Raw genomic sequence first — 22,937 nt, forward strand, 5'->3', positions numbered from 1 at the left:
AAGCATATATTTGGCGCACTATTTAACATGTTCCTTCCACATGAACGCAGAGTATTTTTTTAAGTATAATATTATTGTAAAATGTATGTGTTATTCATATTGAATATCGTATTGTGAAATATGAGCGTATGGGTAAGTTTTGCGGTGGCAATTCAATATGAAGTTACAGGATTGTGGGAAGGATGAGTAGCTTCTAGGTAAAGGTCTAGGTTACCTGTGACGGAAATGAGTTGGAAGTTACCAATGCGCTATGAAAAGCTGACCTTGAGATGTTTTTCATTTTTTTTTTCAATTAGTCTTAAAACTAATCATTATTAGTTTATAAATACGAAAGTTACTTTGTCAGTCAGTTTGTTACCACATTACGACAAAAAAAGAATTGATCATCATTAAATTCTTTTGAATTGAAAAATTATTATTGAGGACATGGAAAAGAACACAGCAATAAAATTACAGACTTAATATCTGAAATAAAAAAAAAAAAATAGTGGATGATTCCGAAAGGTTTTATATAAGTTTGAATTATCTAGGTACTACATTTTTAACGTAGGGAATTTAAGCCGTTTTACTCCGAATGAGTTTCTAAGTATACGATAGATAGTAAAAAATATGAAATGCATATGAAATATTAATATAAAATCTCGATTCCTATTTAAAATATATATTTAATAGACTCAAATGCAGAAATGTTAGCAATAAAATAGCATTTGTGCAGTAGTAAGTTGGATCGGTGTCTGTTCGTGACGGGCTGGCTCGTAAATATATTGTAGGTAATCGAACGCGCTCACTACCGGTAATGTGAATCCCTTGACATAAGGAAAGACACGATGCATTTTTTTTTTAAATAAATATTTCAATGTCAAAATTAAAAACGCGGTTTTGCAGCGACGTTTTCCGATCATTTCCAACACTTTTAATCGATTAATTAAACGGTAGAAATTCGGGCCAATCTATATTTTAAGGTAAAATACCAAATTCAAATAATACACAATAAACTTATAGATGTATTGGCGAATTAAATATCATATTAGAACTTTGTCGTAGTAAAATTATTACGTTTAATTATGATTGCCATTAAATATTTTTCGTATTAAAGTTCGGCTCCACGGCTGTTTTTTCATGTCAACTGACTAGTTTTTATGAGTGCTGGTCGGTGTTACCCAAACATTAATTAATCTACTGCCAAACGTCGATACTTTGTATTGCTGTTTCAGTTTAATGGATAAGCGAGGTAGTGTAGTCAACGGCAGACTTGTTATAACATCTTAAATTCCACGGTTAATGGCGAATTCGCGATGTATGAAATTTAGGTTCTTGACAGTGTTGATCAGTTCCCATTAGGTCAATGGTTCAATTGCACGTGTGCCTCCGTGTCATAAAAAAAAATCAATAAAACAATGACCAAAGATTGCATTAAAACCCAAAACAAAATATGCAAGATTACATGTATAATATCAATATTTCAGATATGTATATATGCTGTATATATATATATATATATATACAGCTAAACTTAAGAATATCTTTTGGACATCGTTAATACAATTTTGCAAAAAATGTATTGTGATTACAAAACTCAATAAATAAACATATACCAATTTAAAAATCGACTTATGTAGACACGGTTTTGTATTAAAATGTAGTACCTTATAAAGGTTTTAAGCATTGGGGCTTGCTTCTTTGAGACGTGTGAAAATAGGCGCTTTTTACTGTAAAAGGTTCTGAGCAAGATTCTGTATTCTTTAACATTCTTACACATTTGGTTGGCCGGTAAAAATTCTCTGGAAATTATTTATATTTTTGGAAGAATATTTTACAAGTAAATTCGCTGCGTTTTAAAAAAGGACGACGTTCAGTTATCTTTGTAGGGAACAAGCGGTTTGTCTTCAATTTACTTATATTTAAAACATCTCAACCAAAATATATTATATACACATCGTCACTATATTTCTCTCAATAAAATTGTCAAATACTAAAACTGAATCTTAAATGTGCAAATTATACAGATATACACACATAAACGTTTTAATAAAAGTAAAGTAAATATTGCAGTAAAATTTTAAAATGAGACATAAAAATAACGTGTTTATATTTTTTGAATATTTAACGTGTATGTGTGCATATATAATACTCGTAGTACAGTCTACTCGATTACATTCACACCGTCATACTTATTCATAAAGAACGGATAACTTGCAAATAGGCTGGAACCAGTTAAGCGAGATCTGGTTTAAATGAGCTCACGAGCAAGACAAAGTGTAAGATGGGTTTTTTAACTAAATTGCAGTCAATATGTATGGAAATTGTATTGCTTTTCTTGTGTTTTGTGTGGGTCGTACACAGCTACAAGTAAGTTACAGGCGATAGTATATACTACTGTGCATAATCCTATATAGTAATGTTGATAGTTTCAGATACTCAAATCAATATTCCCAATGTTAATTTCAATATAAATATATGTTTGTGTTGTTAAGATTAAATATGAAACTCGTTTAAATGATTAGTTAAGAATTCGTATATCTCTTTTATTAATTAATAATTTAGAAATACACTTCCGGAAATGAAAATGACATTAATGAAATTTTTGCTTATTAACATGTTTGTAAAGAAAGATTATATGTAGTTGAGTTGTTTTTGAAAATTTTATAGATTTGATTTTGAATACTGTAATTATTAATTATAATTATATTGAATATGTAACATAATATAAAAAATATGTAAAATTAATATTGAATAAATAACCAATAAATAACTTTTTAATGATTCAATATTTCTCAGTTATATTTTATTTTATTATACTGTAGGAACTTTGTATTAATTACATCTGAAAAAAATTAACTATTTGTTCATACTTTAACTATCACCGATATCATAATTTATTAAATCATTGATGTATTTTCGTATGTAATTAATATTATAGACACATTTTATATAATACGTAACATTTTATGTCTAATGTAACTCAGCCTCTCACTCTAAGATTGAATGACCGTAAATTTTAAAACGTTACGCATTAACAAGATTTAAAGTGCTTTAACATAACTCGCCTCACTGCTTTTGGCAAACTGGAGAAATTATATGAGATACAAGAAGGCATTAGGTCTAATTAAGATGTCAATATGAAAGTGGCAATCAGAATCTTTAAAGATCTCTTGTAAACGTGATTATTAGAGTAATTGATTTTCCATACTGTTTCCGTTCGATCATACTACGGTCACAATTTTTTTTATTAAGATAAAAAATTTATACTACTCGTCGTATTTGCATATACACACAAATAGTTGTTTTATATGAATTAATTAAAAGTTATGTTAAGACTTCGACAAAATTCAGTCAAATTAAGTTAATTTAATGTATACTTATTTATAGTACGTATTATTTCAAGTCTATTACTTGAGTGAAATTCTTATTGATTTCAGACATGATAACCTTAAGAGCATGCCTTGACTGACGGCAAATATCTTAGAAACGTTCTCACAATTTTTTTAATAATCCTTTGTAAAAGATATTGTTTGTGTAGACGCAGCATTATAAAGTTCTACTATAATAAATGTATAGTTTAACTTCGTTTTAAACTTGAAACATTGGACACTTCTCAATTCAAGCCAAGGGAAGTCGTATATTCTAAATGACTTGAAATAATGTGCTCAGCTAATGATTCATTAGTTCGCTTCCATCATAGCTAAACACTTAATGTCACCAAATTGTCGGCCTGTCTAACGTTCTCACGTATTTTAATTTATTATGCGAGTTCTGCAACTGCTATCGCTATACAGGCTTCCTGTTTTTGTGGTTAGATATTATTTAAATTTTGAAATGTAATATTTCGTTATGAAATTAAAAATGTAAAATTATTTGGAATTCGTTTATTAGCGTGTTGTTATGTTTGTTATTTGTGTGTATTCAATAAATAAATCGATAAATCTTTTGACGGGTTTAGTTATTATTTATAAAAAAAAAACTTTCATGAACGTACATATATAATATACATATATTCTTTATATATAAAAGTGTACATTTTATTTAGATACCCTTACCCTTTAATTCATTGTGTTTGTAGGATCGTTTATATGTTTGTTCAAATCTATAATGAATAAGTAATTAAAAAACAAATTAATATAAAATAAGCATGATTAAAAAAATGCGTTAGGATCTAAATGAACAACACACGAGGCTGGTTGAAATTTATTCATGTGAATTAGTGAATTTAATTATATATTTTTATTTGAACAGGTTCTACTTTTGGTTCTTACATAGATTTCTCACAGACTAATTAGTATTTTTTTATAATTATGTAAAATTATTAATAAGCTTAATTTGCTTTATCGGTGAGTGTAATAATATTATTTTTATATTCCTCGAAAGTATCGTTGTCGTTAGGCATTACGACTTTAATTTAAATTCTTAGAAGAAGCGTTTTTTTTTTTTAAATACATCCTAATATTCTTAATTGTAAGTATTAAAAATTTCGAAGTAAACGGTATAATCGAAGGTGGCAAATGATTGACTTTTTATTTTATGATTTTACAAAGTTTTCATTTCAAAATCCACTTTGAGTTTAATACTATTCTGTATATTGTATTGCATTATATATATATATATATATATATATTTATTTGTTTTATTTTATGTTTTTTGAAAAACCGCTGAAAAGAGTATATTAACTATAAAGATTTTTGAGAAATATATTTATTTACATTTATTTGTATTTGTAATATATACATATTAATAATCAGAATAGAATAGTCCTTTTTCCTAATGTTTTCTCTAGTAATATGAAATCTTTTACTATTATAGTCGTAGAAAAACTATTAAAACTTTATGACGTCATTCGAATTAGCCTAACGAATGAGACCTTTTTTCATGTCATCAAACCGTTTAATAGTTAAAATAAACTTTTCGAAGCGACAGTATCTTTCTATCGGTGTTATTTGTTGACTTCCATTAATGTAGCGAGGTTATTTCTAATCAAAATCGGTAGCCTAATCGTTTGTTAATTTGTTAAATCTAAGCCTAAAAGCGCCGCTTTCGAGAATTTATTGCTTCATTTTCGTCAACTTGTTTATTTTATATGGCTATATTTTTTTTCTTCTAAATATACCATTTGTATTTAGCCGACGGTCGTTTACGATTCAGATAAAGATGTAGTCAGGAAGGTTTTATGATTAGTCGTCACTTTTTTAATAAGTTGCTTAAGATCGATCCCTGGATTTTTGAATTATTGACAATCCCACACATAGTTATCTAACATTTGGTACATTTATCAAGATAAATGTACCAAATAGGTTGAATTAACGGCATATTAAATAATTATATGAAAAAAATCTCCGTACAAAAGCATCCTTGTAAAAATATATTATTCTAACATATTACAGTAGATCAAGCTTCAGAGTGAATAAAATAATAAACTCGATCAAAGTAGTATCTAATTTTTTGAAGGTGTCTTTTAATTAAGCAGCTTAATATGTCACGCCTAATTTTGCGTTATCGATCCCTCTTACAATGTTCTTAATGTAAACTTATTTAAATTATTTGCTATTAATTAATTAAATATTCAATAAGGCGTGATAACCTTATGCTATAGAGCCGATAAAAAAAAATCATATCGTTTTAAACGTTATAGAGATCCTAGGCTAATGTCACTCACCATTACACGAATGCATTACAAGTACATAACTGCATAACTGACTTTGTTTTGTGACAATTGCTTTACGAGTGAAACTTAAGTAGTTAGACACAAACTCATTTGAGTCGTTCCAATTTGTTGTTTATATTACACATTAACTCAAAATAATAAGTTATTTATTCATTCGGTGATATATAATAAAAAAAAATGTATATAACTTCACTTAGCCTCAAGATATACTTAATGTACATGTGTATGGACGAGTTCTCTAGATTTGCTTATTAATAAGCCCGACAAAGAATCTGTATCGGCTAACGGTACAGCCCGGAATGCTAATATGTTCTGTACTAAGCAATACACATTTATCTCCTCTAAAACATAGGTAACTGGTGCGTGGTTTAATTCGATAGATAATCTTTATGTACTCTCTTAATTATATCCGACTCGATATGAATTGAAATTGATTGCCGGTGATTAATTCTTGGCCGATGAAAAAAGGTTCGCTACAAGGTACGCATCTGGAACTGCAATTGTTAATAGTTTACAACATTGGTGGAATTTATTTTTTGTTATGTAAAGTAAAAGTTTACAAGTTAATTAAAGCTAGAAGAGAATGTCTTGTCCGAAATAATGTTGTGGTTTTTTTTATTACATACACAATTGTTTTTGTTTATTTCTTTGCAACAATGGTCAAGCTGACTAAATAGGCTTATCAATGCATTTAATGTTGATTTATTTGGCAGTCTACCTCGTTCAAGATAACGGTAACTTCGATAAGTTCACGATCTACTAATTACTCTTTAATAATTTTCGTAACAACACTTGTCGGAAACCAGTAATGCATATGGAAGTGGGGAATATACTCGAGTCGCATGGCATAATTGATCAGACATGGTGGATAAATTAGGCCTTTTTATATCATGTTCCAACGAGCTCTGAACTTGTTTTTTGTATTTATGCGCCGTGCAATAAAATTTTTAATTGAATTCCTCGGCACTATGGTTTGTAACTTTTAATATTTTATTTAAATTAAACTAATTGGTATGTCTAAATGGTTCGTACATTGATAATATTCACAATATTAGATTTCTTTTGTTATAAGATTAGTAACTTTAATTGATCTACTACCATGATGTACTTTTTCTTTGAAATTATCAACCTGAATACTATTTATAACTTGACATACATCAATACGTTTACAGAACATTATTTGTTTCTTTAGTTCACATTATTTGCTAAAACGTGCAATATTCCGCAGAATGTTACTTAGATCTTGAATAGGATAAGTTCCTACTTTAAGCACTTTAAACCAAAGCAATAGTGATATTCTTGCAATTTTATTAGAACAAGCGTTTTGGGATTGTATTTTGTCCTTTCCCTATTTTAATGACCACAATATGGTCCTATGACTTTATTACATATGTCGCAGATGCATATTCAGGCATTTCATGTCCGTCTGTTTTAGTATTTTTATTTCAAACAAGATTGACTATATGAATAGTTTTTATAGTAATTGCGTCTATTGCTTAAAAGCAATTTATGATGTTTCCATTTAAATTAACATATTACACGACTATCATCTAACGCCTTTTTAATATGATGCAGTTATTATTATTCATTTTAAAACGGCATCTATGATTTGAAATGAAAGTTAGTTTAAAAGAACGGACATATTAACATTGCCTAAAGCGTTCGGACCATCAATGGAGTTAGGAGATAATAATAAGGCTTGTGTTAAAACTGTGACGAGAGATTAAATACTTTTTTATGCGAGGCGAATTCACAGAAGCAACATACAAGTATTTTTCCTTATGATTTAAATGTTTCTAATGTGGATTTGATTAATGTCATGTTCAATATTCTATTAAAATAATAAGTCCATGGTAGTTACTTCAAAGTATTTGACTCTTATTATTATTAATAATATGTAAATTCGATAATAAGAGGTACATACCCTCTTTAATTTCTTCTGTCTGGACGCGAGATTACAGTGTGTATGCTGCTTTTATTTTAATATGGATCCGTGATGTATCGGCTACTGAGGCGGTTTCAACCCACCAATTATGAAATAATTACAAAGCTTATGGGTTTGTAAAAGAAAGATTTAAGATGGCTGGATATGAATTTCGGAGCAGTGGAAGCGTCAATAATATTTTTCTTTAGGAAAATATCAATTCACGCTATTAGCTCTTTATAATATAAAACATGACGAAGAATATAACTTGATTATAGAATAATTTTCTTTCGTGCGATAGATGTGACCATGTCATCCTGACCAAATTTAGCCACGGAGACCATCAAACTACTCAGGGCATATTAAAGTGCACAACTCTGTTCGTAAGCTCAGGTACGCTCTCTATTCCGTCATCCGTCCTCTCATAGTTCTATGGAATATCAAATCTAACACGATAGGATACCATTTCACCAACAATATTGGTGCATTTTATAGAATAACTAATATTATGTATATTACATGTCTCGGCAAACGTAGCGTAGGACGTCTTCAGGTACGGTCGAGTGACGATTTGCGCAAGACGGCTGGCAGGAGCTGGATGCGAGTAACCGAAGAAAGACCACAGTGGCGTGCAATTGGAGAGGCCTATGTCCAGCGGTGGACGAATATGGGCTGATGATGATGATGATGATATTACATATATGTCTTGTATTTGTATTTCACTTGATGACAACGATTTGGGAGATATAGTATTTTAGCCACTTCTAGAAATTATCCAGTCTGGATCGCCTACCGAAATGCAACTGTTTGAATCTTCGTCCTAAGCCCCGCCCAGTTATTTTGCGCAATTATTACGTCGCTTTGGAATCTTGATGCGAAAAAAGCGATAGAATCCGACGGACCCTTGATTAAAATTGTGACGCGATGATTGCAGATTCCTCTAGATTATTGCGTTCTTTTTGACGTTGCCTTAGAATTTGGATTGCTTAAATGATACTATACTTATTTCAAGTCTGCTTTTGGTACTCGAAATTTTTAGACCAATTAGCGTTAAAATTCTTACTTTAATTAGTGTTTTTTTGTCAATTTAAGATTTTATTCTTTATGTAGTCATTGAAGATTTATTATAAACTTGTTTTCTTTTTAAATAATTATATTAAATATATAATTGTTATTGAAAAATATTTATAAGTCAACTTCATAGAGCGATGGAACTGCAATCTGATACAACGGGAGAGAGATCACGCGTGGATGCAAGACTTTCCCATGCACGGGAGCGTAGCACATAAACTTCCAAGTATAGTTGAGTGAGGCAACTATCTTCTACAAAGTAGTCATGTAATAGTATAAAAAAACGCAAAGTACTTTATGTTATCGCTTAGAATTCCGAAAATACTATTTTGTAAACAAAAAAGTCCATCACGATTCGATCACGACCGGAATGGTATTCAGAGACAAACAATAAATAATCCAATTTTACGCTCTATGAAGCGTCGAAAATGATACAAAGCGCAGTGGAACGCGTGAGTTTGAAACACTTTCCTTGGTAACTGTGTATGCACTCAACGTTTATAAAAACTAACGACTTATATAATCGTTCAGTTTACTAGTTTCATTAACGATATTAAATTAAGGGAGTTTATACATAATTAAAATTCGGCAAAATTATGTTTCAGATAACTCAAAGAATATTCTATATACTTAATAATATACTCTCTCAAGTAGTAATGGTAATCGATTACTATTGGCTGATAACAAATAACTTATATTGTAATGACCTATGTCTATGAGGAGATGACCACTGTTAGACGTAGGTTCTAGGTGCGCCAAAGCTTCCGGTTTTCCGCCTTCTGTATCCAGTCGGGTCCCATCACCTCCAGATCAAAATATACGTTATTCCAGTACGATTTTACGACCAATTTTGAATCGTTATTTTACAGAATTAAAGTTGTAAATATGAAGCTGTCATCGGTTCTGAATGTAGATTCTACTGAGAAGAATTGGTAAGAAATTCGATGGTTACTCTTTTCCAACATTTGAGAGACAGAGTTAGTTTATTTACGTTTTTTTAAATAATAAATAAATGTATGTGTTAATGTGATTTTCATTAAATCATACAATGATATTTAGTTATAATTTTTGCAAATTAAGAAAAATATTCCAACCAGACTCATTGTGACGTCAGATAGTTTACGTGACATGAAGTTCCATTTTGTTTCAGGAGATAAAACTTCATTGTATAATACAATCTAACTATAACTATTGATCATGTTAATTATACTATAAATACTTATTTAATGAAGGCAGTTCATGTGTAATCTTTTAACACAATTACACGGTCTAGCACCCACCCTAACACGTGGTATATCAGACCGTAACAATACCGAGAGACGGTAAAGCACGTAGCTTTTTTTAGGTCAGTTAAACAAGACGTGAAATTCTTTAGCGCTAAGATATTAAACACATAAATCATATCCTCGCTTCTATACAAGAGACTGTATAGAAAGTATTTTATACTGGACCACACACGACCCTCAATAAATGTATATTAAAAGAAAGTTAACAGCTTAATAATTAACATGTAATATTAACATTATTATAAATTAATTAATAAAATAAATAAAAAGCAATAATAAAAAAAATATAAAAGTTCATATTTGATCACGCTATGACACGGTCTGTCACGCACGAAGCACGTGGTATAACAGACCGTGACATCCTGTTTTGATCAGTAACGCACTTGACATTCACAATAATGATAATAATTGAATAATAATAATAATATTTAATTGATTCATAAAAAACTAAAAGGGTAAAAGAAATACTGCTATTATTTAGGATTCACTCTTGACGAAATTGAGATCGTTATAATTACACTGTTTACTGTTTACATATATTTGTATACATATATATTATGAGATTACAAATTTTGGGTCAGTAGATGTTGCACCTTATCTTTTTCTAGTTGTGTTAGATTGCCATCCCTTCGGATTAAAAGAGTGAGAGAATCGAGAATATCGCAATATTTTCCCACACATACCTTAAACTGGTTTAAATCATTCAGCATCCTGAAATATGTCCTCGCATCATTATTATTAAAAATATTTTGCAACTGATCTAACTTACACTTCAATAACTTAACTTCTCTTTTAATCATGGCAAAACCAAAATAAACAACAAACTAACTCGTTGACCGTGACGTAAAATATACTTGATATTGCGGCAAATAGTGAACAAAAATTTAATACTATATTTTATCCTATCAATGTTAAACAGGCAATTGGCGATTTATCATGTAAACGTAAGCGTGTCAACGTAACACGGTAATTGCGTGCAATACCGACCGTGACGGGTGCAGCACGCGTCACGGCTCAGTGTATCACGTGCTTTATTTACCATGCGGTTCATTATGGGGTAGTTGTCAGAGCGTGATATCGCTTACAAGATATTAAACAAATACCAATCCAATTACTAAGTTTATGACCAGAAGGTTAAATAAGTGATAAGTCTAGATATGTTTATGGGGAAAATCTCCCAATATGAATCGTAGAAAGATTATTTACTTAACCAAAGAAAACAGTATTCGACTTACTTATCAAAAGATAGGGCTTAAATAATTTCTATCGAATAATATTACAAATATTGTTTTAGTTTAAAAGCTTTTTCTAAAATAAAAAATTACATTCCTACAACAGTGTAATTGTAAAGTCCTTAGAGATGATTTCTAATACCCGACATTTAATTAAACTTGTTGATGATATTTATTTATATAACAATATATATCACTATGGATAAAATCGGTGTGCTAATTTTGGCTCAGTAAGTTTAAACCCCACTTACCTTCAATGACCTAAATACAGCGTTGTTACAAGTCAGATTGACATATCACAGAATTCTTTAAGACACATGCAAACTACCTCACTGTGTTTATTTCGCTTTGATTATATAATGTATACAAGATGAAAGGTATTTATTATTTAAAATAAAGTTAAATCTATAATTTACAAATGATCGATCGTAATTGTTGGCGTTCCATAATATGAATTTAATCCAGTTACCCGCGCAACTTGTCAGTTACGTCCGCGTGTATGTTATTTATACTCTATTATTTATTTCCAATCCTAACGCACAGCTGACAATTGGTACAATCGTAAAACTCGGGTTCCGTATGAAATGAGGTGCAATTTGGATCATGACTATGCCACTTGAAGCATACGCCCTCCAGTCATATTGTTTGAGTTATAAGCGAATGCATATATTGAAATAGCTATTTGTCTAGTATTTGAAACGTATTTTCTTAAATCTCATATTAAATATCAACGAAATTGGTATTAAATATAGATATTTGTAAAATAAATTGTGTGAATTTAAATTTGAATTCAATATTATTTACTTAAATAACTTAAAAGTTAAAGTATAATTAATTCTTAAAATGTGATGTTTAATATCTAAATTTGTCTGAAATCTAATTAGGATTTCAGTTCTTTTGAATGGAAATTTAACTGCCCTTGGACAGTTGTTGTAGTTTCTATCTTAACTCGGCTTCCGTACTTGTATTGCATTAACCTCCTGTTATTACGGCTCACCTGCGGGCTTCACGACTTACAGTCTTTGAACATTTGTAAAGACACGTGCTGGTTTGGATACAAACGTCTCCTGAACTAAATTTATAATATTTTTAAGAGTTACACTTATTTTTAAGTATTGACAAAACAGGTGCTAAAGAAATAAAAAGAATGAACGACAGATGTGTATATAAAAAAGAGGTATTATTCGTTTTTTTAATAACTTCAAACGCATGTTTTCGCCAGTTGTCAATTATAAAACATATCTTGAAAATACGAGACCTCATACAAGGTAAATACCTTCTGATCTTATAAGTATTAACATTGTAAATGATGTAACGTTTAAATATATTTAAAGTTTATTTCATAAATGCTTTATTTTTATTTTTAAATAAACCTCATATGTACCGTCTGTTTTTCGTGGCTTCATCAACTTAATCTCAAACGCGTATCCAGCTACAATGTTCCCGCGGCCTTCACGATTCACAATCACTGAACATTTGTAAGAGCACGCGTTGCTTTGGACCCTTGGTGTATTTCTTAGGAATGATTTATTTACACCTCCGCCTACATATGGACTTACTTATAATGTAATGTTTATACATTAAACGATTTATGATGCGTAATTGTATCAGTTTAAATCTATACGGGACAGACTAATCATGGACATGGATGGATATATAAGGAAAGAGGTTGAACGAAATAAATATGAATAAAATGTTTATATAAAGAGCGAACTTCAAGGACGAAACATATGACTAAGCCGAGTCCGTAAATGTTAAATATCGAAATTAGTTTTGTAGATTTAGTATAATTTGCAACATATTTAACATTGACAACTTGTTTAATTACATACATACATATAATAATTAGTTTTTAAGACATTATCGTCTTTTTAAAATATAAATATAGTTTTTTGTTTTTTATGTATATTAATACTAACCATAACTAACTTACTGAAAATATTGCAGACACGCGCCATTTATACTCGTAGTTCTTAGTTGAGAATATATTTAAATTGATTAACTAAATTTGCTTATACTATAAACATCAAAATAAAATTGTTCATATATAATGTTCCATGCAGGTCCAGTGTCTATATATTTTTTCGCTTAATTTCCGTTCAACTTGATCGTATATTCTAACGAGGCTACCCAGTATAAATTCTCGTACATAATAACGCGTGCGGCCGACGCAATTTTGTAGATGTGAGTCAAATAATCGCCTTGGGCAACGCAATCATGGTGTTGGTCTCCATTGTTACTTGAATATAGTACACGAATAATAAACTTTAACACTTTTTTTTGTATGAAGTTTTTTTACGCTGCTTACAGAAAAGTGAATTTGGAAGAAATCGTCACGTAATGTCTGAAGCGACTTTACCCTCTCTTTTTCTTTTTATTATACCTACATCGTTTTAAAATATATAATTTGAACTTATTTTTCGTCAATATTTTATTTTACACGGAATTTTTATTAAGAAATTCTTAATATTTCTTGTCATTTTATTTATTTCATCGTGTCTTTTGTTTAATAGATACAAAATATATAGCGAAAGGGACTTCGTTCCAACTCGGTGTCCCGCGATAACTATTTTTCTATTTATTTCTTAATGATATAATGAACATTAGTATATTCATAATTTTATTTTCACTAATATCTGTAGCATAATATACTTTATACAACAATGAAAAACAGTTTTTGTCTTGTCTATATTTTATCATAAATACAAATTTTATATATAAAGTCATTTTTTGCTGATTTATCTATAAATTGATAAAATACCGTATTTAAGATATTTTTAACAGTAAATTAAATACAAGAAGGGTTAAACTAAAATATATGTTTAATTTACATAATATAAAAAAAAGTTTCTAAAACCTGTCTTATTGTTAATTTTTTTATTGAAAACCTTAATTACAAAGGTTACGTTTTTACTTGTACAATGGAAACAAGCAGCACCTAAGTTTAACCGATATCGCATGCAGAGATGTCAGTAATGCAAGCCCGAGGCGGACAATCATTTTGGCTTCTGTTTAAAAACGCAATCACGATATTAATGTTTTAGTTACGTGTACATGCACCCATATAATTTATCTTCAACATTACGACATAATTATACTATGAAATTTCGTATGTCTAACTGTCGCTAATTTTTAAATTCCTTTGGTTAGTATGATTATTTCAACAATATATCAACGGATACGTCAAGTTAAAGCTGAAGCGTCAGTTACGGCAACTAGCTGCAGTTACATTTAATATTGAACTAGCCACGGCAAACAACTATAGGAGGAGGTTTATTTAGGAAAAACATATATTGCTGAAACATAATGTTATAATTGTACCAAAAAATTTAATATAAAAATAATAAGATAGAATAATGAAAAAAAAATGTACTGGCATCCATTTGACCACAATTAATTTAAATATATATGTTTATATTAGATGCATTTATTTATACTACTAAGATACGAAAAAAATTACAGCCATTTTCGATATTCACGTAAAACAAAACAAAATTTAGAAACACAATGACTTATGTGATTATGATATATCATAGACTTAACCTATGAATACTTAGTTCATTTCGTGTGTAGCTTAAGTTAATCATAGCCCTGAAATCATGAATATGATTAAACAATTAATAATCTTTTCCTGTCAGAAATTTTAGCCTCTAATAGTGGATCACTTAAAAACTAGTGATCTAATAATTGTTTAATGGTTCTTTCATATTTTTTATTCGAAACACGTGTTCATTACTCATAATTGTATATGCATCTAGTTGTATTCCAGCAATTAAGAGCAATATTTAACATTTGTTACGGTTAAATCTTATGCCATTACGATACTAACTGGCAGTTGACCGGTTTTTAAGAACACACGCAACAAAACGCCAGTGGCGCGCTTCTTGTATTCAAAAAACGCTTAAACAACATCGAAACGTTATCTATATTTAATTAATTTTGCAAATATTTATACTAAGGAAATATATTAAGCTTGTCTTTATGTTCATATAAATATATTCGCTTTAATGTATTCCAAATTATTGTTTGTATGAATCTATATATCGAAAATTACTATTTTTGACGTCACGATTTTAAAATGGCAGCAAGTATCCGCCAAGTTAGATTTTATTTTATTTATTAAGTATTATCTATAATCAAATATAATAACCCAACTTTATATTTTCTATAATAGGTATATTTCTCGACAGTATAAAGCAAAGTCGCTTCCCGCTGTCTGTGCGCTTAGACCTTTAAACTACGCAACGGATTTCAATGCGGTTTTACATCAATAAACAGTGTGATTCAAGAGGAAGGTTAATATGTTTAATATGCATATTATAGTAGAGAAAAAAAAATAGAAATTTTTATTTTTTATATTTAATCAAAATCCAAAAAAATATATTTTGAAGCATATTGTACTCGTGCGAAGTCGGTTCGGGTAGTTAGTAATTCTATATAAACACGAACAGGTTGAATCGGTCGTGATGGCTAGTGGTCGCTATAGCTCTTCGAATGATACTGAGAAGCAGACACGAGTGATCTTCGCTTCTTGTGAAACATTTGAGCTAATGACGATAACTACGTTGTAAATAATACATACAGACTACGTGAGATATTACGAGACGGTTTATTCATTTCTAGTTAAAAATTATCGAAACCGTTTTAAAGTAAAATTATATAATTTAGCTTGGTCCATACATAGTCAAGTTAGGATACATTTCTTAATAATGCATAATTCAATTATGATTAAGCTAATAACTTTAAAAATATATATATTCCTGAGACAATAGCAGCGACTACATTCGATATTAAATATTATTAAATAATATAAAATAAAAATATATTAGATATGGTATAATTATAAAACAAACTACTTATTTTTCCATCATACAATCGCTGTTAGTGGATCTCTTACCTATTCTATCATTTCCTTAGTAAAAGTAAATCTTTATTCCACTGGTTTCAAAAATATATTTTCGAAGACGCTACAACTAATATCATATGTACGAATAAATATATCTACGAGTAAATGTGAAAGTTTTTACTATTGGCGCACCTCTACGAAAGCTTTGAGGAATTCAAACGGAATTTTCCACAATTCAATAGAATGCGAATGTTTTTATTAACCCTTGTTGAATTATCGTTCAAAGCGAGAAATTACCGTCAAAAGGGTATATATTTAATGAAATCATTATAACGATTGAAGAAAGAAAAAAAACAATAAAAAATAAACAATGTTACAACTTAATATTATGAACAATAACCGGAAAATAAAATATATATATGTAAATTTAAAACTAAATGAATGAATGAATTTAAAATTAAATACCGTCATGCGATGTCGTCTCTTTGAATTTTTCGAAAGCAACATTTTAGAACATTACAAGCCTTTAAATTTCTTACTGCTGGGCTAAGGCCTCCACTCCCTTTGAGGAAAAGGTTTGGAGCATACTCCACGAGGCTGCTGCACAAATGTGGCCGAATTTCTTTGAAATTAGACAATGCAGGTTTCCTCACGACGTTTTCCTTCACTGCCGAGCACGTGCTTAATTATAAGCACTAATTAAGCATCTGAAAATTCGGTGATGTTTTGCCTGGGTTTGAACCCGCAATCCGATTTAAGATGCACGCGTTTTAACCACTGGGCCATATCGGCTCACGGCTTTAGAAAGCAATTATCCGTTAAAACTCCAATCACGAAGCCACTGTCTTGTGTACTACCGGTAAAGCAGAACCCTTCACGCACGTGCCAACATAAATTGCACAAACATTCAACTTAATTGGAAGAACGATAAGCAAACTAATAAACTCACTTAAACGGTTAGGTACGTGTCAAAATTATAGAACTAATTCGTAACTATCTTATTTTATTTATATCACACATCATTTAATTTTAAACCAAAATCTCATATCTGATATATAGTCTATTTTATATGGTGTTTAGATGCCACGGTACAATATTAGTATAAATTTGCATTTTTATTAGGCTTATATTGGAAGCTGTAAAAGATTATGTCTATATTAGCATCTGAATTACTTTCGAATTGAATATTTATCAAATTTGATGTCCAACGATAAAAGTTATTTCTTTGTTTTACAATTTGATATATTTGTTGCCTCTGAATAATAAATCAACGTTAATTCTATTATTATTTAAAAATCAATAAATGATTATTATATTATGTTCCAAAAATATTTCCTAAGCTGTCGAATTTATTTATGAAGATTTGTTGGTTGTTTAAATGTGTTAAAACTTTGTGGGTTTTATTTAAAATCTGTAGAGGTATTCTGTAAGAAAAAACTCGTAGCTTACCGCAGAAAACGAACGCGAAATATCAATATATGATAATTATAAAATTTATAAGATACTCATCAAAATAGCGTATCAAACTGTCGATTGTCAAAAATTTACGAGTGAGATACGAAGAGAATTCTTACAGTATCGCAGGGCTGATATAATAAGGTACAATGATTATTTAAATGAATTAATATACCAATATAGAATACGATACAACTTATGTACCTATATATAGGCGTAACTTTATGTGAGTTGCTTATATGTAATTGTTATTACGTTTAATATAAATACATACGTTAATTTCGGAGGTAACAAAGAAAAAAAATAACTAGATCGAGAACCTCCTTCTTTTTCGCAGTCAGTTAAAAAGTATTAAAAAAACTTACAACAATTTTCGATATTCCCGTATTAATATATAGATTACATACCCGATTACTTCCAACTTACGTTATGATCACGATATTACCAATTAAATTGCGGCAACATCAGAGGCTGTTTTAAGCGTTCACAAGAACCGAAGTGTTAAGATTTGATAAGCAATATATAATAGTTGAAAAACGTTCACAAAAGTGATAAAAATTATACAAACTGCTGTGAAGTGATGATAAAATTAATTTTAATCTAATTAGGGAAATATTGGTTTTTAATTATTTAACATTATATTCAGGTGTTTAACCTTTAGTAATGGTATGTTAAACTAGTAGCTAGATAATATTTACGATGTTGATAATTTTGTATTTAAATTGATTGCGGCTCAGCCTCGTATAATAAGGTGTTTATCTATTTAGTGTTAACGTTAAATTATAAAAATAAGATGTTAACTTATTTTAATTAATTTACTTATTAGTATTTTAGTAGTGTATTGAATGTTCTAATGATTTTTAAAATTGTTTATATTGTATTGATTTGTTGTTACAGGTACGTCATCGATTTGGCTTGTTTGACGAAGTTTGCACGTCAGGAGGGGTTCAAGTTCGACATTGTAATTGGGTGCGATTTTTGCGGGTCTCGGAAAATTATGGACCTCAAGTAAGTGTATTTTTGAAAAGATTGTCTTTTATATAAATGCTTAGCGGATTGAATTCTGGTGTGTCACACGTGCTACAATTAGTGATTATTATTCGATTCTCATACTCGACGGTGTGAGAAAAACGTCATGAGGATGTATAAATCTACCGACCGATAACTAATATCATCGTATTTTTCACACAGGTTAACCTAGTCTGTACTAAAGTCAAAGGCGAGCCTGTCTACGAAGCTGTGAAACCTGTCTCAGCTCACACCGAGCTGGTGGTTTATTTCCTTCCTGAAAGACCCGAAGAGCTATTTTTCGTCAGAATGAGAAATAATTTGTACCGACAAACGATGGACTCTATCTTAGAAGGTACCATATCTTATTTTTTTAACGCTTATAGTTTTAATGTTTACAAAAATGACCCGCAATAGTTAGTTAAAAAAAATATGTTGTTTTGCAGCTAAAGGTAAATTCAGGTTCACGTTAAACTAAAACTCATCTTGTTCAAGCGTAGTGTATTAGATTTACCTCAACTCATCGGAGTTGTTGATATAAGACGAGATGAGTATAAGACGCCAAGTCTACTTACTTACCTACTTCATATATTTGTAAAAATAACAATAATTCCCCATTTAGAAGTTGGAGTGATTCTTCAATATGATTATCAAATACCTAGTAACAACAGAAAATCGCTCTAAATTTATTTGTACTTTTAAATGATTTATTTTTTATTAAATACCAAGCATATTTTTCCAAACAAGATCATATAGATGATAAAAAGCCAATTATTTCGCTATGAATGGCAATTATTTCTCACCGAGCGTACGTAATACGAACATGAAAATACCTAATAGGTACTATTACAAAAACAGATACAGAACGTACATCTGAATTTAACATAACGTCATTATAGTCGTCGAAATTGGTGAAAGTAGTACAACATAAATATGTTAAGATTTTACGATCGCTTAATATAATCGTAACGCATCGTAATGGAAGGTAGACGATGCAAGAAATCGTGCTAAATTGATACACTTAGAATTTTATATATACATTATTACGTATGATATGGAATTTGTATTTTAAAATTACTTTTCACGTATAAATGTACTGACATTGGGTACATGAAATAGAAAACTAGGTAACTGATTATTAATATTCTACAGCTGGGTAAATTGCTTTCTTATGAGGTTACATCCCTATCGATCCCTCTTCACGAAACAGTGTATACTATTTGATTTTCATACGGTTTAAAAAAAATGTTTTAAAAATATTGTAGTATTTTTGTCGTTGAAATGAAACATATTTAAGTGTATTTTTATTGCTAGAAAATCGTCAATGCGATGAAATTAAAGATGTTTATTTATACGTAGGAAATATCTAAATAAAGTTATAATATATGAAGACAGTTACTTTGAAATGTTTTTTTTTAATGAACACTTGTTTCACCGTGTTAAGTATCAGTTATATTTACAAAATTTAACAATAATGTCTATCAATTAATGAATTCAATAAAAATATAAATGATTGACGCTCTTCTTATAAATACAGACGTTTAAGTTTAATGTTGAACGATAAGTTTAAAACTAGAATAATTGTCATTCATTGATAATAAAATTACTTAATTCGTTATTTTTATATATTTATTATAAAATAGTATAATATGTAAGAAATTTTAATGTCCTCCCTGATTATCAGTACTCATATATATACGCCGTTCGGCTCGTATTATATGTTTACATACAAGTATAGATAATCATCTCTCGAGGATACTAATTAGTGGAGTCCATTTAATATTCAGATTTTTATTAAGTGGTTGAGAGCTTATCGCGTTTGCAAATTTCAGTTTTTTTTTTTTTTGGAATGTTTTATTTAAATACGTTTTCAATTATTTCAATATACTACAAAGTCATTAAAAATCCATTAAAATAGCCGGCTGTTGACGGATACTTCACACATAGACGTAGAAAAAAAATTGCACTATTTATCATTTATAATTATAAAATTGATAGAAAACCTGAATCTCTAACATTTTAAAAGCACATCAGTCGTTTTATCTCATAATAAATCTAGTTTTTAAATTAAGATTCTATCTGTCATGTAACCTAGTAGATTAAACTTATTTGAATACTAAAATCGTTAAATATTACACACGTACTAAGACGTCTCTTCATTCGGCGGCACATCAAAGAATTCTTTCGGTTCGGTAGTCGGAGAGTTTCGTGATTGCCTTTTTATCTTTCCAAGGCACTGATCAATGCGACATCTGTGAATGACTGTCGTTAGTTGCATTACCGATGTTTGGTAGCGAACGATTTGTTAACGTTATGTAAATTATAATATTGTTGTAAATTATTTATTGATAGAAGAATTTATTGAAATATGTTGATTGTTGTTATATTATAACATCTATTTACTAAAATATGTGCTTCGATTTTTTTTATATTCAAAATCACATTTATAAATATTTTTTATTAAAGTAAAAATTTCGAGAGGTTTTAAAGCATGTATCGTCTCTTTTACATGACAAATTAAATGTAAAGCTACTACCGGTTCGGAATGTAGATTATATTCGACCGAGAAAAGTCAGCATGAAACTCGGTAGTTTACCCTTTTTATAAATCGAATTACATGCAAATATAATCAAACAATCACATATTAACAAAAATTACATCAAAATATTTATATTTTACATAAAATTAACACGAAATAGGCTTTCGAAATTGAAATTATTAACACTATTATAAACAGAGCTTAACTACACAGTTAAGTTATATATGAACCGATAACGAACGCGGCGCGTTTGTTTCACTAAAGAGATCCGATCGGAGACCGCATCGATAATTCCAATGCAGCTGTCGGCGGAAATGGCCTATATGTATATAAAAATATTGCTAATGTTAAGGTTGATTTCGTACGATACGATTGTTGTTAAAAATACAAAAGAATAAATTTTCATTCTGCTCGTTCTACTAATAAATCGTTTATCTACGTCATTAATCTATCGCCTTAAAATATTAATTAAGTAAATTCAAATTTATATTATATTAACAAATAGTAAAAAAATCGATTATCGATTAATAGAAAAATTTCGATTTTTTCGAATACAGTTTTAATGTAAAAAGAAAACTAACACCAAAAAATCACGTAGTACTAATATCATGTATCATATATACAGTCTTATCTCATATCGATAAAAAAAAAATACCTTTTTATAATAAATCTACGAAATAAGAATTACAAGGAATAGCTTTACGCGTATACCGCCTAAAGAGAAAAGAACAGTCCTGCCGACATCTGTTGATATTAAAACGATACAAACCATAGATAGAAATATGGTACTCGGTTATTCAGTCCGAACAGTAATCAATTTGCACGTAATACTCGACCAGTCAACGAAGATACTATCCATTTGACAGTAGTTCCATATATAGAATTCCATGCAAGCAATCACGAAAAATATTTCTACCAATGATAACAAATGACTATCAAATGATCTGCTGCTGCTTCTCGTTTGACTTAATATAAATAATTATACTTCACTAATTAATCCCTACCATCTAGAGAATTGTTTTATAATTTACTACTTTCCATTGATTTTTTGCTTGAATAAATGATATATGATCGTCTTTCTTTGATTCTAATTAAGACATATATGGAACAAATATATAAACAGTAATAAACATAAATTGTGTAGACTCCCAAAACAACATTTTTACGGTTGTCAATAAATTGGTTCATTAAATTTTTCGCTTTGATTAGATCAAGTTGTAATGGCGAAAATTTGAACGGCTTTAATCTTCGACGTGATTCATCGGCTATGCACACTTATACTTTTATGGAAACTTGACGTTTTATTTTAAGACCATATAATTCTTTTGATAATTTTCAAGTACGATTTATTATTTTAAAATATTAATAGTATGTTCTTTTTAATGTACAATAATCGAACAGAAATTTGTGTATTATATACATTTTGGTTTACAATTATTATTTTTTTGCAGACTCTCCATTAGACTTATCTACCTCCCTCCTTTCAAGAGTCCTTTTACCGATTTCTCCTCCTTCGGGTCCAGAAGACGAACACAAATCTATATCTGGTGATTCATTAACATCATCATCAGCCGGATCATCTAATGAACTATTAGATATGACGCCTAAAATCCAAAGACGACCTACAAAGTCGGAGCGAGCTTTGTTACCTTGTGAAGTTTGTGGGAAAGCTTTTGACAGGCCATCATTATTGAAACGGCATATGAGAACTCATACGGGTAAGACTTTTCAGCCATTTTATATTAATTACCTAAGAACAGTAATTCAAAAAGTCAAATTTTATCACATGTTTATTTAAATACTTTTAACTTAAATTAAATTTGTTTTTAGGCTATAATAGAAAAGTAGCATTTAGGGTAAAAAAATATTCAAAATATGTTCTTATAATTCGTTGCCACATCCAATTTTTAATCCTAATAT

General features: G+C 29.6%; 1 protein-coding gene across 1 annotated transcript in view; it reads left to right on the top strand.

The window, feature by feature from the left end:
- Nucleotides 1-22,937, top strand: part of LOC113391807 (zinc finger protein 177-like) — a 56,580-nt gene that overhangs the window by 21,520 nt on the left and 12,123 nt on the right. The window contains exons 2-4 of the mRNA XM_026627894.2: nt 18,368-18,478; nt 18,662-18,833; nt 22,469-22,735. Of these exons, the coding sequence (XP_026483679.1) occupies nt 18,368-18,478; nt 18,662-18,833; nt 22,469-22,735 (550 nt within the window). The remainder of the gene's footprint in view (nt 1-18,367; nt 18,479-18,661; nt 18,834-22,468; nt 22,736-22,937) is intronic.

The sequence above is a fragment of the Vanessa tameamea genome, chromosome 10, assembly GCF_037043105.1.
Source record: "Vanessa tameamea isolate UH-Manoa-2023 chromosome 10, ilVanTame1 primary haplotype, whole genome shotgun sequence".
Taxonomy (NCBI): Eukaryota; Metazoa; Arthropoda; class Insecta; order Lepidoptera; family Nymphalidae; genus Vanessa; species Vanessa tameamea.